Source organism: Candoia aspera, chromosome 2 (assembly GCF_035149785.1).
Source record: "Candoia aspera isolate rCanAsp1 chromosome 2, rCanAsp1.hap2, whole genome shotgun sequence".
In the NCBI taxonomy this organism is placed as follows: domain Eukaryota; kingdom Metazoa; phylum Chordata; class Lepidosauria; order Squamata; family Boidae; genus Candoia; species Candoia aspera.
In genome coordinates, this window is record NC_086154.1 from 83,980,038 (window position 1) to 83,998,305 (window position 18,268).

An 18,268-nucleotide genomic window follows, 5' to 3' on the forward strand; every position below is an offset into this window, starting at 1 on the left:
GCATTTCCTAACACAGATGAAGTTATCTGAATATCCATCTTTGTGAAGACTAAATTCACAGGGAGGATGCAAGGATTCATTCCTTAAAAAGAATGGGGTAGATGCAGAAAAGATGGAAAAGAGAAAAGTTACTGGCCAGGAAATGTATTGGTATTATACAGTATCTTGTTTGTGTCCTAACCTGTTTATGTAATTATAAGTCAAACTGCCTAAGGATGGAAGAGTCAGTCTGATTTACTCACCGTAACATTAGCATTTGTTCAAGTCCTATTTGATTTCCTCATCACTTTGAACAACTTAAAAATCCATAGGCATTTTTCTAGCAATGAAAAAAATGTAAACATTTTCCATGGCTCATGCATTTTGGGAAGCAACTTCCCCTGGTATGGATCATTTTGTCCCACTAATTCATGGAAGAACTGCATTGCATAATTCACAAAAGTCAAAAGATAATTCTATTCAAGTTTGGACATTAATTTCAGAAATACAAATTATGTCAAGGTGTATTAAAACAAACAAAAACGTGGTATAAAATATGCAGAGGGGAATTGATTAATCATCATCATCCCAGTACCCATTTCACATGGTTATTGTGTTAAAATGTATTGCTTTATTTTAGCTTTCAAGGGAAGTTTTAACTTTCTATAGTTTTTGGCTTTGGAGAGATGCCTGAAAATGAAACAACAATGCCACAAGTCTGTCAATCTCATTATTGTAATCTGAAGATCATTCTTTCAAGGGAGGTGTGTTATCTCATCAATTCTTAATCCTTGGCCTTGGCAGCCCTTTTGTTTAATTAACACCAGCTGTGCCTCCCTTATCTATGCCCTAGGCCCAGAAATCCCAAAAGTAATCTCTTACAAACTGCCATTTGTTTTCTGGTTAGAATGTTCTCCTACTTTGATCAGCTGTCACATCTCTTCTCTCAGTTGGAAGTCAAAGGAGACAGATTAATATGAGGTGAAATTGTTGCTTGACACCCAGTAGAAAACCTCAAACTGTCGTAGAGAGACTTCCAAATTTCATGCCATTTCATTGGCAAGGATCAGTTATATCAGTTATTAAACTCTCCCTTGCATCAAGTTCAATTAGAGCTTTAGTTTTCCTGGCAATGATATAGAAATAGTTTGCCATTGCCCTCTTTTATGGGTTTTTTTTTTTAACTTTCCAGCCTAGCCTATTGTCCTAACATTTCCTGACTGTGTCCTATCTAAGAATTCACCCAATCTGACCTTTCTTAGTTTTTTAAGATCAGCCAAATGTGGCTAAGTATGCCCAGGTTTGACTGATCTCAAAAAGCTAAGCAGAGTGAGATTGGGTGAATACTTAAATGGGATACCTACCTAATTTAAGAGCCAAGGTAGGTGACACATACCACCACTGGCCTAGTTTAAGAGCCAAGAATTCTACATTTACTCTAACTTACTACACACTTTTTTTTTTTTAGAAAGCCCCAATAACACCTCTGTTCATCCTAGCTAGTGGGATGCCTGCCTATTGTGTGCACTATGTAAGAATCTTATGCTATGCAACCTAAAATACATATGCTCACTTTAATAGGATTAACTTTTAGTTAAATTGCATAGGACTTCAGCCTTGTGGAATTTTCTCAAAAAGAGTAAACTCAAGTCTATGCATGTTTATTCACAACTAAATTCCGTTGAGCAACAGGATTTAATACCAGGGTAATGGGCAACAGAATTCTGTATTTAGTTCTTTGAATACTTTTTCACCTCAGCTTCACTCTCTCTTCTGTAGTAATTATACATTGATATAAATAACATGGGAGAGGCAGAACTCTAAGTTAATCCTTCTGTGCAGACAAGAGGCAACCTCATCCTACTTACAAGTTTCTTACCTACTTACAAGTTTCTGAGTAGGATTAAATTGAGCTAAAGTCCTAATCCCTATTCCTGTGGAGTAAGCACTAATGAACCCATAGAACATAGTCTTGAGAAAGGACACGTTAATTCTGCATTGTAAGGATTTCAGCTGCCATCAATACTGGGTACATTCTGATAGAGAATTTCAGATGGATCCAACCACAAAGTCTTGTGGGGCTCTTTCATCTTTTCCTGGTTAATTAAACAAAAAATGGAAGAAGAGATGTTTAAATACAGGAGAGTTATAAATGAAAGACAACATTGTCTAGAACCTTCTTAATCTCCCAAATTCTGCGGATGAGGAGTGGCAGTTGCTTTTATTGTCTAGAAATGCAACTTATCTTCTTCACTACCACAATTTAAGGATTACTTATGAGACTAACAAATATAAAATGCACACACGCACATTATTAAGAGAGAAGATGTATAAATTATACCGCTTTTAAAAAGAGAACTCCTAATCATGGACCTCATCAGTTGGGGAGGACAACCTTTTTCATCCTCAAGATCACACTTTTTTTTTCTTGGTATCTCAAGCTCTAAGTTGTGGAGGATGTTTAGTGGCAAGCAACAACAAATGCACCGACCACTGAATTTCTAAATCCAATCCTGAGTAGTCTAAAGCCACAAAATGGAGCCTGGGGGGTTGTATGAACCTAGGAGGTGTTTATCCCTGTTTTAGGAAGTGAGTCAGTGGATATGTCACTGGGGAAGGCTGCAGTGGAATATAATCAGGAACAGAGAAGGGAGGAAGCTGTAACAAGAACGAAATAAAAAAAAGCCATGCCTCTTTGCTACCCTCTTTGCATTTTCAGATTATTCTCTTGCTCATTTCTGAAATGCTAGTTAAACACAGGTTAAGACCGAGTGAGGAGCTAAAGACCTTGTGAACATGTATTAATAACCTGTATATGAGTTATGTCCAAAACAGCCCTATTTCCTCTGTGGGGCAGGAAGTAAGGAAAAGAATCTCTGTTCAAAATAGTTGAGGCTGTCATTTAAAATTCTGCAAGACATGTGCTATCTGCCCTGGGGCTTCACCACACCTCAAAAGATGAAGCATTGCTTCTGTGAATGATAGAAAACTACCTAAGTCAGCAATGCCCACAACTCTTTTGCTCCAGTGGATTTTCTCTGTAGCTGTTGCTCATCCATGTACTGAAAGCATTTGGTTTGGAAAATATTCCAGTGTGGTTTTCCTTTCCTTTCCCCTCTTTGAGGCAGCAGCCCAGTTTCATTAATCTGCATGCAGAGCAGAAAGCAATTTCATTTCAGCTGCAGAAGGAAACAAAGGTTGGATTGAGATAATTAGACTAAAAAAATCCTGGGCATTGCATCAGGAGAGGGAGGAGGAAACTTCAAATTGAAGTTGAACCAGTAAAAGAAATCATCATTGCTATTATTTACTGACAAGAGGGGAATACTATTAGTGGATTACACTAGGCTTAACAACAACAACTCTTTTCTATATCTGAGTGGGTGAAATGAGAAATGGAATTGGGGAACCCAACAGCACTGATTTATAGAAAATAGTGAGGTAATGAAATCCAACATAGACAGCACCACAAACATAGATCAGTTCCTGCTTCAAAATTATTCTCCCTTACATTATCCTCATTAATTAATTTGTTAAATCACTCTTGCTGTCTCAGTTTAAAAATGGAATGTAAAATAAAGTTTGTCTTTGTTCAGTTGTGGAAGGTACCTACTGTGAAATGAGATGGTCAATAGGTGGTTTTTCTTTCTTTTTATTTAATATTAAGCACTACCAAGCCAGCAATGAAGCTACTGTTGATGACTCATTGCTCTTCCCTGTTGTGTAAATTGTTTCCTCAGGTCTCCCCAGGAAATGAAGTCATTTTCATTTCCTTTCCAGAGACACTGAACCGAAGACTTGGTTACTCCTGTGTAGGTTTGCCCTTGGCATAATTAATTAAAAATAAAAGAAAGACACTGCATTTGCCAATCTTCTCAGTATATAAACAGACACAATTTCACACTTTTGAAATAGTGGTCTATTCAGTATGAAAGAGGAAATTAGAACATCTACTCTATTTTTTTCTACATAGCATTGTTAAGAAACAACTTTATATTTAGTGAAGAACATCTAGGCATCTTTATCCAAGCAGGCATTTCTCTTACAGTTTTTAATTCTGAAACAATATTCTGCATTAACAAAAAAAAAATATCCAAGGTGATGGAGCATATCAAGTGAAATAAAATGGTGATGTGTTATCATAGATTGACTCTTCTGGAGCCCCTGAACTTAAGTGGCTTAAATCCATGGCTTTCTGCCAGTGTTCAGTGGGAAATCAAATAAAATAGGTGTGTTAAGCCTCTGATAGGTTAATGGGCATTAATATTTTGCAGACTCCCCTATACTACCCACATAGGGAAAGGTAGGCTGAAATTCCATCTTCACCCCTTCCAGTAGCATCAACATCTAATCACCGTGCCTCCTGTGCCCTATGGTTGGCTACTGAAAAAAGGGAACTGCATAAACCAGAGGGTTACCTATAATACACTAGGCTAAACCAAGCATATAAATCTTTCCATTGCTGCTCCTATTATTTTTCCCCATTGTGAATATTAGTTTATTTCATTTTTATAAAGATAATGAGATAGCAAGGATAATTATTCAAACCCTAAAAGGCTCGCCCACTGAAAAATGAAGAGAAATAGAAACTTTATCTTTCCCCCTGCTCTAATGCCAATTTCTTTTGAGTGGATGGAAGAATGAAAGACCTAAATTCTATAGACTGGGGACTGAAACATTCTCACAACTTAAATCTTCCTGGATCCATTGTATATTTTGCAAAGTGGTTCCAAAAATTCACTTTACTGTTCTTTAATGTAGAGCAGGCTGCCTTATCTTGTCCTGCTGTGAGTTCAAATTCAATATGAAATGAGATTCACAGGTTTACATTTCTTTTACTCCATTCAAACAGTAGTTAGAGAAGTAGTGGAATTTGGGATTGAATAATAAATACATCAACAAGGCAACGAAGGTACTTTGCATTTGAGGAAATGAGTCAAAGCATTGAAAATGGAGAGAAGGGAGGAAGAATACATGTTAAGTAATCGCCCTGGCATCCAAACTAAATTCCACTATAATTATTTCCCATTGCACCAGCAGCAGCAATTTTACCCTTTTTGCTGATCAGAAATTCCTAAGTAAACTCCTGTATGCACATGCACATACTTCTGAAAATAATTCTGTTGGTGCAACATTGATTTCATGTTTTCCTTCATTCCAGCAATAGGAAGTGTTAAAAGAATCTATCTACAAGTACCTCCTCCAGTACTAATAACAAAACCTCATGTGTAATTTCTCACAGCATTGCAATTGCCATTCTGGCACTGTTATATGAGCACTGAAAACACTAATATTGTAGTCCTTACCTTGCTGCTAGCTACAATTATGGACATGTATAAGCAGTTCGAAAACATGCAAATGTGAGATTAATTGGTACCGCTTCGGCGGGAAGGTAACGGCGTTCCGTGAGTCATGCTGGCCACATGACCCGGAAGTGTCCTATGGACAACGCCGGCTCCAAGGCTTAGAAACGGAGATGAGCACCGCCCCCTAGAGTCGGACTCGACTGGACTTTACGTCAAGGGAAACCTTTACCTTTACCTTTAGAATGAACAGAAACAGGTGAATTCAACCAGTTATGTAGTATTATTTTGGCCCTCTTTAAAACAAAGGGATGCTCCTTTGTTTTTCTCTTTCATGAGGTTCTGCTGTGAGTTTTACTGTGGGTTCCATTATGTTTTTTGAGTTTTGAGAAATTGGTGGCTGCAGAGGGGCAAGTTTACGCATCATGCCCAAATATATCCTTTGGTAATGGGAATGGTCTGTTCACATGAGTAATGAAAGGTGGGACCTCACAAACCATAGGTCTCTTCTGGTCAAATGATTCATCTCCTAGGAGAATACCCCATTTCCACAAAATCAGATGGTTTTTCTGAAGATACTGACATCATCTGCCTACAGTCTGATATCTGTGTGTCCTGCTCCAGTGTCTTTCCTAACCCAGAAGGTCAGGCTTTCCTCAGAAATCCATCCCATCCCCAACATCATTCAAGCATTGAAATATTTGGATATTACAGAATTCCTAAGAGACTGTAGTGGCCTCTTCTGTGACTTCTCCCCTCTCCCACTCCCCGTAAGAGTACTTTCCTGTTATTTGCTTCAGGTTTGTCCACACTATCACTGTATTATTTTTGAATTGCATAAAACCAAGACTGGGAACTTTATGATTCATGTCTTTACGTAGTCAGACATCCCTTCTCCCTCAGACCTAGAACACCTGGCTAATTTCCAACAGCTTGTGTCATGCTTGAGTAAAAAGTCTACTCTTTTGAGACGAGAATTTGAATGCCTTGCAGAGGGAAAACCAGATCGTTAGCAAATCCTGTCCTGTATTACTGTGGACAGAAGGTTAAAGGGGCAGACTGCAGTTCCAAACATGTTCAGATGCAGCGGAGGGAGGACTTGGCTGGGCAGCAAGGACCGTTGCTGACTGATCAATTTGGGGAATCCTGAGTACAATAATTTGACTGAGGATGGATTCCTCAGTTTTTGACACACAAATACGGTGACATTTCCTACCCAGCGCAGGGGGTGTAACACAGCGGTATGCACATCAGTATAATAACAAAGGTACAGCTATCACAAAACTAATGTAATTGCATTTTCCCCATATCAGTAAGACTTAGATAATGGTACAAGTTGCTTGTCTGAGACAGTAACTTTGAGTTTTGCAGATTGCAGAAGACCCTATGATGTAAGTAGTAACTACAACTGCCTCTTGTACACCTTGAGAAGGGCACTTCCCACAACAGTAAACAGCTGTTTTACTTGACCAGTGGAAGTCAGTGAGTGCATTCAGAATGAATCTCCCCAGATGACTACAAGGTTTTCCCTAGGGTTTCCTAGAATCTTGCTTGCAATCACAGTAAAAGCTTGGGAGATGCACATTTCAGTCAAATCTAAAAGGAACCAGGTTGGAGAAGATTGATTTAGGCTGTCTCCAGATTGCAGCCACCTGTAGTCATTGTAACATTAAATAGAAAGTGAAGCAAAATGTTTCTTTTATGTAAAGGAAATATATGGACATTCTTTATATATAGCACTAGTCCCATTTAGCCAGTTTTGCCTAGTTTGTGTATGGATTGCTATCAGTTCCAATAAGGCTTACACACTCGGAAGAGCAGCAAGAAACAAAGGATGTGACACTCTGTATGTGTGGTAAACAGATACAAAATGCATGACAATCATCTGGACAATGCTTCCTATAATATTTGGACCTTTTATTTTCCATATTTTTTTTAATCCATGCAGTAGTGTCCGATTCTCAGAGACTGCCTGGACAAGTCCCTGCAGTTTCTTGGCAAGGTTTTTCAGAAGGGTTTTGCCATTGCCTTCTTAAGGGCTGAGAAAGAGTGACTGGCCCAAGGTCACCCAGCTGGCTTTGTGCCTAAGGCAGGACTAGAACTCACAGTCTCCTGGTTTCTAGCCTGGTGCCTTAACCACTACACCAAACTGGCTCTTGTTCTGTATTACCAGGGTACAAAGAGAAAATTTCTTTGATAACTACTTTTAACATGGAAAAAGGTAATCTTTGCCATCAGTATCTAAGTGCCTTCTGGATCATGTATCTGTCCAAAACTTTTCATAGTGGATGAACTTTAGGAAGAAGCAGCAGGGGAATGTGTGGCAAAGGAGGATTGCCTCTTCCTTTTAGCAGCTTCACAGCTGAAAGCACACTAGACACTCAAGAATTTAAGATGATAGACATGTGGGAATTTGCCTGCCTTAACCCCTGTCAATTATAAAATGCATAACAAAGGAAACAAATGTGGACCGCTAGATCAGTGTGGGCTAGCTTGCCAAACCACACAGCGTTTCATAAGGCATTAGGATTCTGCTCTTGACACAAGGGTGGTGAGGGAGGTGAAAATCTATGCAAGATGGAGAAGGGGAGGAAAGCTAGAGTTGTTTTTCTATCATCTTGTTCACAGTAACTACACTGGCTAGGACCTCCTGTGAAAGCGCTCCCCCTTTTAGGGGGAGATGGGCAGTGATAGAAATGTGAATAATAAAATAAAAAATTTCAGGCTAGGAGAGGAAAGACAAAACAAGAAAAACAAGGCCATCGGTTTTTGATGAAAAGGAAGCTGTTGGCAAAGAACGTTTCAGCAAGAGACAATCACCTAGGAGATTCCAGCTGGACTCCCTCCCTCCCCCCCTCCCTCCCTCCCTCCCCTGTCCATTTTAGAGTAAAGCTTTTGGCATGCTACACCAAGCCTGATGAAACTACTGAGCGAATGTAAATTGTACATTCTTGATCTACAAGCTACCACCCTTGATTTAAACATTATTTAACTTTCATTATTCCTCATAACTCAAACTTAGTTGATTTAAAAAATGAATACATTGTCCTATATTGTAGTTAGCAATTAAACTATTTGTAAATGATCATCTTGATTATGAAACTTAGTTCTGGTTTTGTAATATCAGACAAGTAATATCAGCACCTTTGTTCATGGCACTCGGCGAGACAGAAGGATTGTGCCTCAATTGCCAATATATTTTCATTTTCCTTTTTAAAAAGTAGCAGTCACTCTCTGAATCATGATACGTAAGGTTTTTTCCCACAATCTGTGAATACTTTTGCTGGGGTTTTTTGGGAAGTATCAAATTGTACAATCCAAAGCTTCTCCTTTCCTTTTTCTGTAATACCTTGGGCAGAAGAAAAGGCAGGCATTCATGGAATTTCGGCTGTAAACTCCTCGAATCAGGGTCTCCCTGCTTTGTGAATGTATTACTCCGACGTGTTGTAGAAACTGATGGTGCGGTATAAATAATTACACCTCCATATCAAGATGAAAATTTATTTCAGGGAGAGTAGAAGCAGCAGAGATTCTTTGAAATGTCAGGCATCTATCCAGAAAAGCCCTGGCCTATATTTATATTAAAATACACAGGATGCAGAATTTTATCCTTGTTTTATTTGTATGAGAATATAGCAGTTGACAACATAGGGAAATACATTAAAAAAAAGTAAGGGAAATTTTCTTTTGGGGAGGGCTTAAATTGTAGAGTTTGGCTTGAAGAACCAGGCTTTCAGTAAAATCTTAACACTTTTGAAATTAGAGGTTATTATCAGAGAACCATCTAATAGAAAGGGATGTCCCATTTCATTTCCAGCAGAGCTGCCCTTTAAGCAATAAATAAATAAATAGAATATAATTTAATTCATGTTAAACTACTACAAATAGCAGTTAGGGCATTTGATTCAGATTGACACTATAAGATTGGAAGAGGAGGTTAAACTACACACACCAGGGAAGGAGAGAAAAATATTTTTCCAGTTGAATGGCCCCAGGCTGTTATTTGCCCTGTGCTTGTAGCTACACTCTGTTGAGTGCGGAATGAACCTTACAGCTGCCTTAAGCATAGGGAAATTAATGGTAAGTTTACTATATAGAGTTCACAAAATAAAGAAATTCAAAAACACATCATTAGATAGCTCACTTAGTTGCCTTTAAATTTAAAGGGATTAACAGTTCACGGAGAATAGGCCTCTCGGAGGCTAATAATTCAGTTTTCTTACATTTAACATTAGCTATTAGGCCCATGTGGTTACTTTTTATGAGATGATGCAGCTGTTTTTAGAAGTGCTACCAAAACCCTCCCATCTCATGCTGCACTCTTTGTTCACATGGGTAGTATTCATGGTGCCAGTGTACAACGTGCCAGCATTTTCCCATCAGTTCATATACATACATAGATGCTGGATTTGGTACAATGGCCAACAGCAAAATGTGCTTTCCAGAAACAGCCAGGATAGCAAAGGCTACGTGGTGGTTGCCAGTAGCAGCAAGTACCAGGCTACAGGAAAGGGAAACCAAACAGCTGCATCAAGCAGTGAAGCACTTTTTCTGAGGCAGGTGATGTCTAGAAAAACAAAAAAAGTGATTTTATTGTACTTTTAGTGGCTAAAGCAGGAAAGGTGCAGATGGGTTTTTCTGCCTCTGGAGACAAAAATATTTGACTTATCCTTTGAATTCAGAGAAAGTTCAGTTCGTTACTTTACCTTAGACAATGCCCAGCGGATAATTAGGCACCCATGACATAAAAGATCTGATTTTCCATTGTGCCAGAGAAGGGGAATTCCAGTGTGTCTAGGACATTCCCAAAAGTATGATGAATATTCAGAAATCTGTCCAAATATATTGCAAGACCCATTCACATTCCAAGTCAGACAAATTATCCAGTCACAGAGATGCACCAAAAGGCCCATCCTGTCAAATATTTGTAGAAGTCCTGTTTAGGAAATTCATGTATTTATAAGTTTCCTGCCGTGTTTTTCACTGATAAATAATCCTACACTTATCAGGATGAATAACTAGCCATAATAACTGCTCCAGTCATAATTTATTACTAAAAATGAATACATAAACTTCCTTCTAGAAATTCATCACAATATTGAAAATAATCCTAGACTCATCAGATCTTCTTCAGAGCAGCCCAACATTAATATAAATATAAATATATACATTTATATGCTGGGCAGCCCATGTTCTGTTTCTACTCATAGTGTCACTAGCATCTGAGGCCCAAAACAGGGCTAGGTTCTCCTGCTTCTATGGTACTCATTGAATCACACACACACACACTTCGTTTTTTTTTTTTTTTTTTTTTTTTATTATATTTTTATTACTGCCCATCTCCCTCACTTGGGGGACCCTGGGTGGTTTTTTATCCTGCCTTTATTATTTTTATAAATAACTCAAGGGGGCGAACATACCTAATACTCTTTCTTCCTCCTATTTTCCCCACAACAACCCTGTGAGGTGGGTTGGGCTGAGAGAGAGTGACTGGCCCAAGGTCACCCAGCTGGCTTTCATGCCTAAGGCGGGACTGGAACTCCCAGTCTCCTGGTTTCTAGCCCAGTGCCTTAACCGCTAGACCAAACTATACCCCCACCATCACAGAGATAATAGTCAAGTCAGGCTCTCCTGAATTCCCTGAATTTCTAGACTGAATTGTAGCAATAACTGAATAAGTTTGTGTACCTGGAAGTCCTGGTGCTGAGAGAAGGAAGAACAATTTTTGCCACAAACTAAGCTTACTATCTATCAATATGCATTGCCTGTTACAGCATACAAGAGCAGAGCTCTCTGCTCCTATGAGCTTGCAATCTAAAATACAGTGTTGACCTGGTTTGCACATTGCAAGGAATCATGGTTTATTTAACCATAGTTTATTGAATATACCACAATTGGTTAAGTTCACACAACACACTAAGCCAAAACCAAGCAGGTCAGCTCAGATGATAGCCTTACATTTCAAATAAAATCTTTATTACAGTCATAGACCAGCCTTACATAAAACACAGTAAAACAGTCCAAATAACTCAAATAATTTTCTTGTAGTAAAAATAAGATGAGAATGAATCATTCATCTTTAAAAACAAAAGGGAAAGCCTGGAAATAATAGCCTGGAAAATTACAAGGACCTAAGTAGCAGACTGATTTTAAGTTATTTAGTCTTATTTTAAGCCACTGAAGCTTTAAAGAGAGAAAACTAAGTGAGAAGTAAAGAGGATAGTTCCACAACAGGTTACTCTAATAGGAATATGAAGTGGTGTTAAAGACTTAACTTATTCCTGTGATCCATATCCTCACAAGGACAGCTAAGTAAGGGGTGGAGGATTTTCTTGCATTTAGAGGCCATAGTTCAGTTCAGGGGTCTCCATAGAGCTTAAGAGTTCAGATAAATGGCCTCAGTGGCCATTTCATTTTTGTTTTATGTGTATCATACTTTGCATCCTTTAGTGAATCCATGTTTTTATTGTGTTAGCTGCCCAGAGTCACTTATGTGAGACGGGCAACCATATGAATCTAGTAAATAAATAATAAATCCATTTTGCCCCTTTAAACACACACACGTGCGCACACACCCATCAACTAAATACTTTAGATGGTGGAGTTGGATGTGTGTGTGCACGCTTAAGGAATGAAAGTACGTCTGCAAGGCATAAGGGGCCTCTTCTGCACCTTTAAACAAGGGAATTTTAAAACAATGGGGGGAAAGCTGAGAAGCATGACCCAGCAAGTTCCAGGACTCCTTGGAGGTTCTGAGGTGCGGCATTGGGAACCATTGCACATGATCCACAAGTTGCCCACGTATATTAAATTAACATGTATAAAACAATGGAACTAAAATGCTGAGCCCAGTGGGATTCAGGTAATTCCTAAACTGTAAGAATATACAGTTTACTCAACACACAGGGGTCACTCAGTCCTGTGCTCAATAACCATATCACGTCCAGTGGCTTTCTGCACACTGAGCAGAGCGGGTGACGAATAGGAATCTCGAAGGATACCATATTTGAAGGGAGATTGGTCATTTTGTCTTTGGGGTGGATTGGTGGTTCTTTGACTCCAATCTGCAGAGGTGACATGTTTAAAGATCCATGGAGATACCTGATCATAACTTGTACGAGGGTGAATCAATTCTGCTAATGAGATGTTTTAGCCAGCCTCTTGAAGGACATTTGGTTTTACCTTCATGACATCCTTTGGAAGGCAACCAGAAGAGCATTCATTTGAGCGTTACTTTTTCTTCTTTTGCAGGTCACCCCTTCCTGTTACGTGGACCCTGAGGCCATGGGGCACTCTACAGCCATTGTCAGCCTTCCCCACTTACAGCAACATCTGTCTTTGAATATGTACGTACATATAATCCTTATTCATTTCTTAAGGATAGCATTTTTATGAGGCCAGAAGATGCTATTGTCTAGCAACCACAGCACATGTTACTATTCTCCCCTATTCTGGAATGAAGGCTGGGCCCAAAAGCCCCAAAGTGACAACATGTCATGCGCTGCCTACCTCCGAGTAACACACAGACACTGATTCCGTTGAAGCAGGCTCTGGTTTATTCGTAGTGTAGATACAGTGGTAGAAAAAAGCTGAGAGTGACAGGAGCGCGCCGGTGCGGGGTTTAAATACCCCGCGCCAGTCAGCGCCCCCTCACTCGCGGTTACGTCACCCCCCTTTGTCCAACATGCTGTCTTGCCGGTAGGTGAGGGGTTGCGAGGCCCCGCTGGCGCTCCGGGATCGCCCATCATCGGTTTCCCTATTCCTCCGGTGATTGCTGTCAGCTGGGCGATCTCCATTGCGCTAGCGCTAACAGCTTGGGTGTGCCTCGCGATCCGCTTAGCCATTGTATCTTGTTCTTTAGTCTTTGTAAGTTGATGGCTACTTATCTTGAGCCCCTTCCCCTGTTTCCTTGTTATTGTCATGTGTGCCATTGCGCTGATGTCTTCAGCTCAACGGCACTCATGACATACTGCCCCCTGTCCGAATAGTGCCCCCCCCCCAGCTTTCCGGTTTTTTACCAGGAGAGCTGTCAAAATGGTTTTTTTTTGTTTGTTTTTTTTGAATTTCCCACCGGAGTGTTTTCGCCCCTCCCTTTGTTCCACCCTCTACCACGTGTCCCTCTAGGGTGTGTTCTTAGTGCGCATGCTCCGGCCACACCCTGTTTGTTTGGCTCAGTTCGACGAGGAGAGAGGCGTGGCTGGTCGGGTGCTTATCAGCTCCAGGTAGGGCCCTTATTTTTTATTCTAAGTGCGTCGCCTTTGTTATGTGTGCTCCTGGGCGTTGCCCCCAGGATGCACTGTTGACTTGATTGCCACTCCCCCGTGGGCCCGGGGCGGGGGGAGGGTGCTGGCGACCGCTTGTCACTGCCTCGTGGGCCCGGGGTGGGGGGGGTGAGTCCCGGGGGGGGAGGTCCACCCAAGTCGCGGGCTTGGGGGGGCCCTTTCCCTTGGGGCACGGTAGGCGGGGGGGGCGCGGGGGAGGGGTTATGCAGGTGCCGGTTTGCTGGTTTTGCCTTAGGCTTGTCGGGGTACGCCCGGTGAAAAGCCCGGGTCAGGTCAGGCGCGTTAACGTTGTGCGCCGCCACCCATTCTGGGTGGGGGAAGTGTTTCCACCTGACCAAATAGTGTAAAGTTCCCCGTTGCCTGCGGGAGTCGAGTATGTCCCTTACGTCAAAGTGATGTTGGCCGTCGATCATCACCGGTGAGGGCAGTGGCGTGCTTGGGTGCCAGCGGGAGGTGGTTGCCGGTTTCAGGAGGCTGGTGTGGAATACCAGGTGGAGTCTCCGTAGGTTGTGTGGCAGGTCCAAGCGTATTGCCACCGGGTTCACTATCTGCGTGACTCGGAACGGCCCGATGTACTTAGGCCCCAGTTTTTTCGAGGGTTGGGGCGACTTTAGGAATTTGGTGGATAGGTAGACCATATCCCCAGCCTGGAACGTCGGTTGTTGGCGCCGGTGCTTGTCGGCCTGCTCTTTGTAGGCCGCCTGTGCTTCCTTCAGCACTGCCGTGATTATTGGCCACGATTCCGCAATCTTCCGTCCCCAGTCGCTAGCGTCCACCTGGGGTTCCGGGGGTTGTGGTAGCTCCGGTATGGGGACGAAGTCGCGCCCCGAGACTACCTCGAACGGAGTTTTCCCCGTGCTCGTGTGAACGGCGTTGTTGTATGTGACTTCGGCGAACGGGAGCAGTTCGGCCCAGTCGTCTTGATGGTAGTTGGTGTATGAGCGTATGAATTGTTCTAGGGTGGCATTGAGGACCTCTGTGGCTCCATCCGTCTGGGGGTGCCAGGCAGTGGATAGGGCCTGTTGGGTCCCCGTCAGCTTTAGGAAGGCCCGCCAGAATTTAGAAGTGAATTGTGTGCCCCTGTCGGTCACCACACGTGCGGGACATCCGTGTAACCTGTACACGTGGATGAGGAAGAGTTTGGCTAGTTGTTCTGCGGACGGGACCGATGTGCAGGGGATGAAGTGGGCCTGTTTCGAAAAATAGTCTTTCACCACCCAAATGGCCGTTTTCTTCTGGCTGGGTGGGAGGTCCACTATAAAATCCATGGAGATTTCCTCCCATGGGCGGGAGGGTTCTGCCACCTGTTGTAGAAGCCCCGCGGGTTTGCCTGGTGCCCGTTTGGCTCTGGCGCACGTTGGGCAGGACGCTACGTAAGCTTTCACGTCCCGTCTTAGCGCGGGCCACCAGAATTGACGCCTTGTTAGGTGCAGGGTCTTAAGGAACCCAAAGTGTCCCGCTTGCTTGGTGTCGTGGGATCTATGCAAGATCGCTTGGCGTTGCGAGTCCGGGACATAGATTCTGCCTTCCCCCCATGCCAGGTCCTGTGCCATCATTACCTTGTCGGGGTTTGCCAGGAACCAGGGGTCGGTTTTGAGGGCGGCGGCGAGGTCCGTGCGTATCCCCCCTGGTAGTTGCGGTTGGCGTCGTCTGGTCACAGGTTGTCCCGCCGTCGGTTGTGCCGTAGAGTCGAGCTGCCTCCGAGCGCCGCTCCGGGTGGTCACGGCCATCCCCAGTTGAGAAGCGGATAGGACCGTCCCAATGGTGTCTGGGGCGGGCTCTTCATCTTGTGGCAGTCGGGAAAGGGCATCAGCCAGGAAGTTCTTTTTACCCGGCATAAACTTCAGCTGGAAGTTGAAGCGGCTGAAGAATTGGGCCCATCGGACCTGTTTTGGGCTGAGGCGTCTGGGCGTTCGGAGGGCCTCGAGGTTCCGGTGGTCGGTCCAGACCTCGAATGGTTGGGCGGCTCCTTCGAGTAGGTGTCGCCATGTTTCCAGCGCCGATTTTACCGCGAAGGCTTCCTTCTCCCAGACGTGCCATCGCCTTTCTGTCTCGGAGAATTTCCTCGACAGGTAGGCGCATGGTTTCAGGAGTCCTGTGGGGTCCTTTTGGAGTAGGATGGCCCCCAGGGAGAAGTCTGAGGCGTCGGCTTGGACCACGAACGGCCGTTCTGGGTCCGGGTGCGCGAGGATTGGCTCTGTGGTGAACAGCGCTTTCAACTTATTGAATGCGGTCTGGCACGTGGGAGTCCAATTCAATACTGTGCCCGGGTTCTTGGCGCGTCGGGTGTCCCCCACCCCTTTGGTTTTGAGGAGGTCCGTTAGGGGGAGGGCTATCTCTGCGAACCCCCGGGCGAATGATCTGTAAAAATTCGCGAATCCGAGGAAGCTCTGGAGTTGGCGTCTGTTGCGGGGGCGTTCCCAGTTCAGCACCGCCTCGACTTTTGCGGGGTCCATTTCTATACCGTCTCCGGAGATTCGGTACCCCAGGTAGTCTAGGCGCGCTTTATGGAATTCGCACTTTGCGGGTTTGGCATAGAGCTGCGCCCTTCTGAGCTTATCGAGGACTTGTCTGACTAGGGTCACATGTTCCTCGTGCGTTTTAGTGTAGATAAGGACGTCGTCTATGTAGACGAGGACTCCTTTGAACAGGTGTTCATGCAGGACCTCATTGATGAGCTGCATAAACACCCCCGGGGCCCCCGCGAGTCCGAACGGCAGCACTTTGTACTGGAAGGCGCCTAGGGGGCAGTTGAACACAGTCTTCCATTCGTCCCCCTCCCTGATTCGGATGCGGTAGTACGCCTCGCGAAGGTCCAGCTTGGAGAAGACCTTGCCCGTGGACAGGTGGGCGAGCATATCTTTCACCAGGGGTAAGGGGTATTTGTTGGACAGGGAAGCCACGTTTAGGCCCCGGTAGTCGGTGCAGAGCCGTAGGGTGCCGTCTTTCTTCTCCCGGAATAAGACGGGGGCTCCGACCGGTGAGCATGCTGGCTCTATGAATCCCCTCTCTAGGTTTTTATCGATGAACTCCCGGAGGGTTGCCATCTCCTTCGGGGTCATCGAGTAGATCTTCGGTCTAGGTAAGGGGACGTCGGGCAGCAGGTCAATCCGACAGTCCGTCTTGCGGTGGGGGGGCTAGTTGGTCAGCTTCCGCCTCTCCGAAGACCTCGGAGAAGTCGGCGTATTGTTCCGGTAGGTCTGCTGTGGTAGCTGCGTTGTCCTGTGTAGTCGCCTCTGCTCGTCCCACCGTGGGGTTGGTTCTGCCCACCGGAACTGGCGCCCAGTACTCGCCATCGCCAAATGTGAAGGTGCGGGTCTCCCAGTCGATGCACGGGTTGTTTGTCGCGAGCCATGGCATTCCCAAGACTGCAATGGGTCGTCCAATGTGGGTGACTACGAACGATGTGTGTTCGGTGTGAGTGCCCATTTGCAGGGTGACCGGCTCGGTCTGCATCGTGGCTGGTTTCCCTCCCGCTGTTGAGCCGTCCAGCTGGTGGAATGCCAGCGGCGTGGGGAGGGGGGAGCAGCGGAGGTCGAGTTTGGCGACTAAGTCGGGGTGGATGAGGTTTTTCGAGCACCCCGAGTCCACTAGTGCCGCGGCCGTGATGGCTCCGTTGCCGGCAGAGAGTTTGATTGCCGCCATTATAACGGAGCTTTCGCCATTCCGTCGAGGTGGTCCGCGCTGCTGTCCCACCGCCTGCCTCGCAACGCGTTTCAGGGCAGGCGGGGAGCGTTTCCCGCCGGCTGGTCTGGGTCTACGGCGTCCTCTTCCCCCCAGTAGGCGTCCCAGCCTTCCTCTGGTGTCGCTGTGGCTCCGGTCATTCGGCAGTGAGGGGGCAGCGGCGGTTTAGGTGGTTTAATGCTAGTTTTCGGGGCGGGTTTAGGCACACTGGCCGGCGGTCGGTTGGCGAAGCAATCTGCCGTCTTGTGCCCCAGTTTTCCACACCTCCCACAGGGCCCGCGATTAAATTTCTTCCTTGGATATGTGGGACCGGCCGTCCCCACGTGTGGTGTGGGTACCTTTTGGCAGGTGTTGGTCGTGTCTTCCGTAGTTGTCATGAGGAAGGTGCGGTGCGCGTGTTCTGCTTTCCCCGCGAGGTGGATCCACCCGTGTAGAGTCTCTGGGTCATCGCGGTAGAGGGCCCATTGAAGTACGTCGCGGTTGAGCCCCCTTTTGAACATTTCCAGCAGGGTGGTCTCGGACCAGTCGTTGACCTTCCCCACGAGGGCTTTGAACTCGAGGGCGTAGTCCGGGACAGTGCGTGCGCCCTGTTTAAGTCTTTGGAGTGCGCTTTTCGCCCTCACTTTGGCTAGTGGGTCCTCAAAGTAGCTCTTCATCTCGTTGATGAAGGCGGGGAAGTTGGCGAGGGCGGGGGAGCTGGACTCGTACAGTTGGACGTACCAGTCCGCCGCCCGGTCTTGTAGTTTGATCGCCACGGCTGCGATCTTGTCCGCTTCGGAGTCATAGGAGTGTCCGTGCCTCCCCATGAACTCCCTGGTGTTCATGATGAAGAACGACAGTTTCGCGGGGTTCCCATCAAAGAAAATGGGGAAGTCCTTTGGGGCCTGGGCGTTTTGTGAGCCCCTTCCTCTCGCTTCCCGGCCTGCGGCGGCGTCCGCCTGGGCCGTTTGTTGACCGTCATCTGGCCCGTGGGAGTTCGGCGCCTCGCTTGGGGTGTGGACCTGTGCGGGGACGTCGTTG

At 45.0% G+C, this 18,268-nt stretch overlaps 1 protein-coding gene across 1 annotated transcript in view; it reads left to right on the plus strand.

Annotated features, from left to right (window-relative positions):
• SH3RF2 (SH3 domain containing ring finger 2) overlaps positions 1-18,268 on the plus strand; it is a 79,485-nt gene that overhangs the window by 46,668 nt on the left and 14,549 nt on the right. Inside the window, 1 exon segment of the mRNA XM_063292891.1 lies at positions 12,534-12,628. Coding sequence (XP_063148961.1) covers positions 12,534-12,628 — 95 coding nt within the window.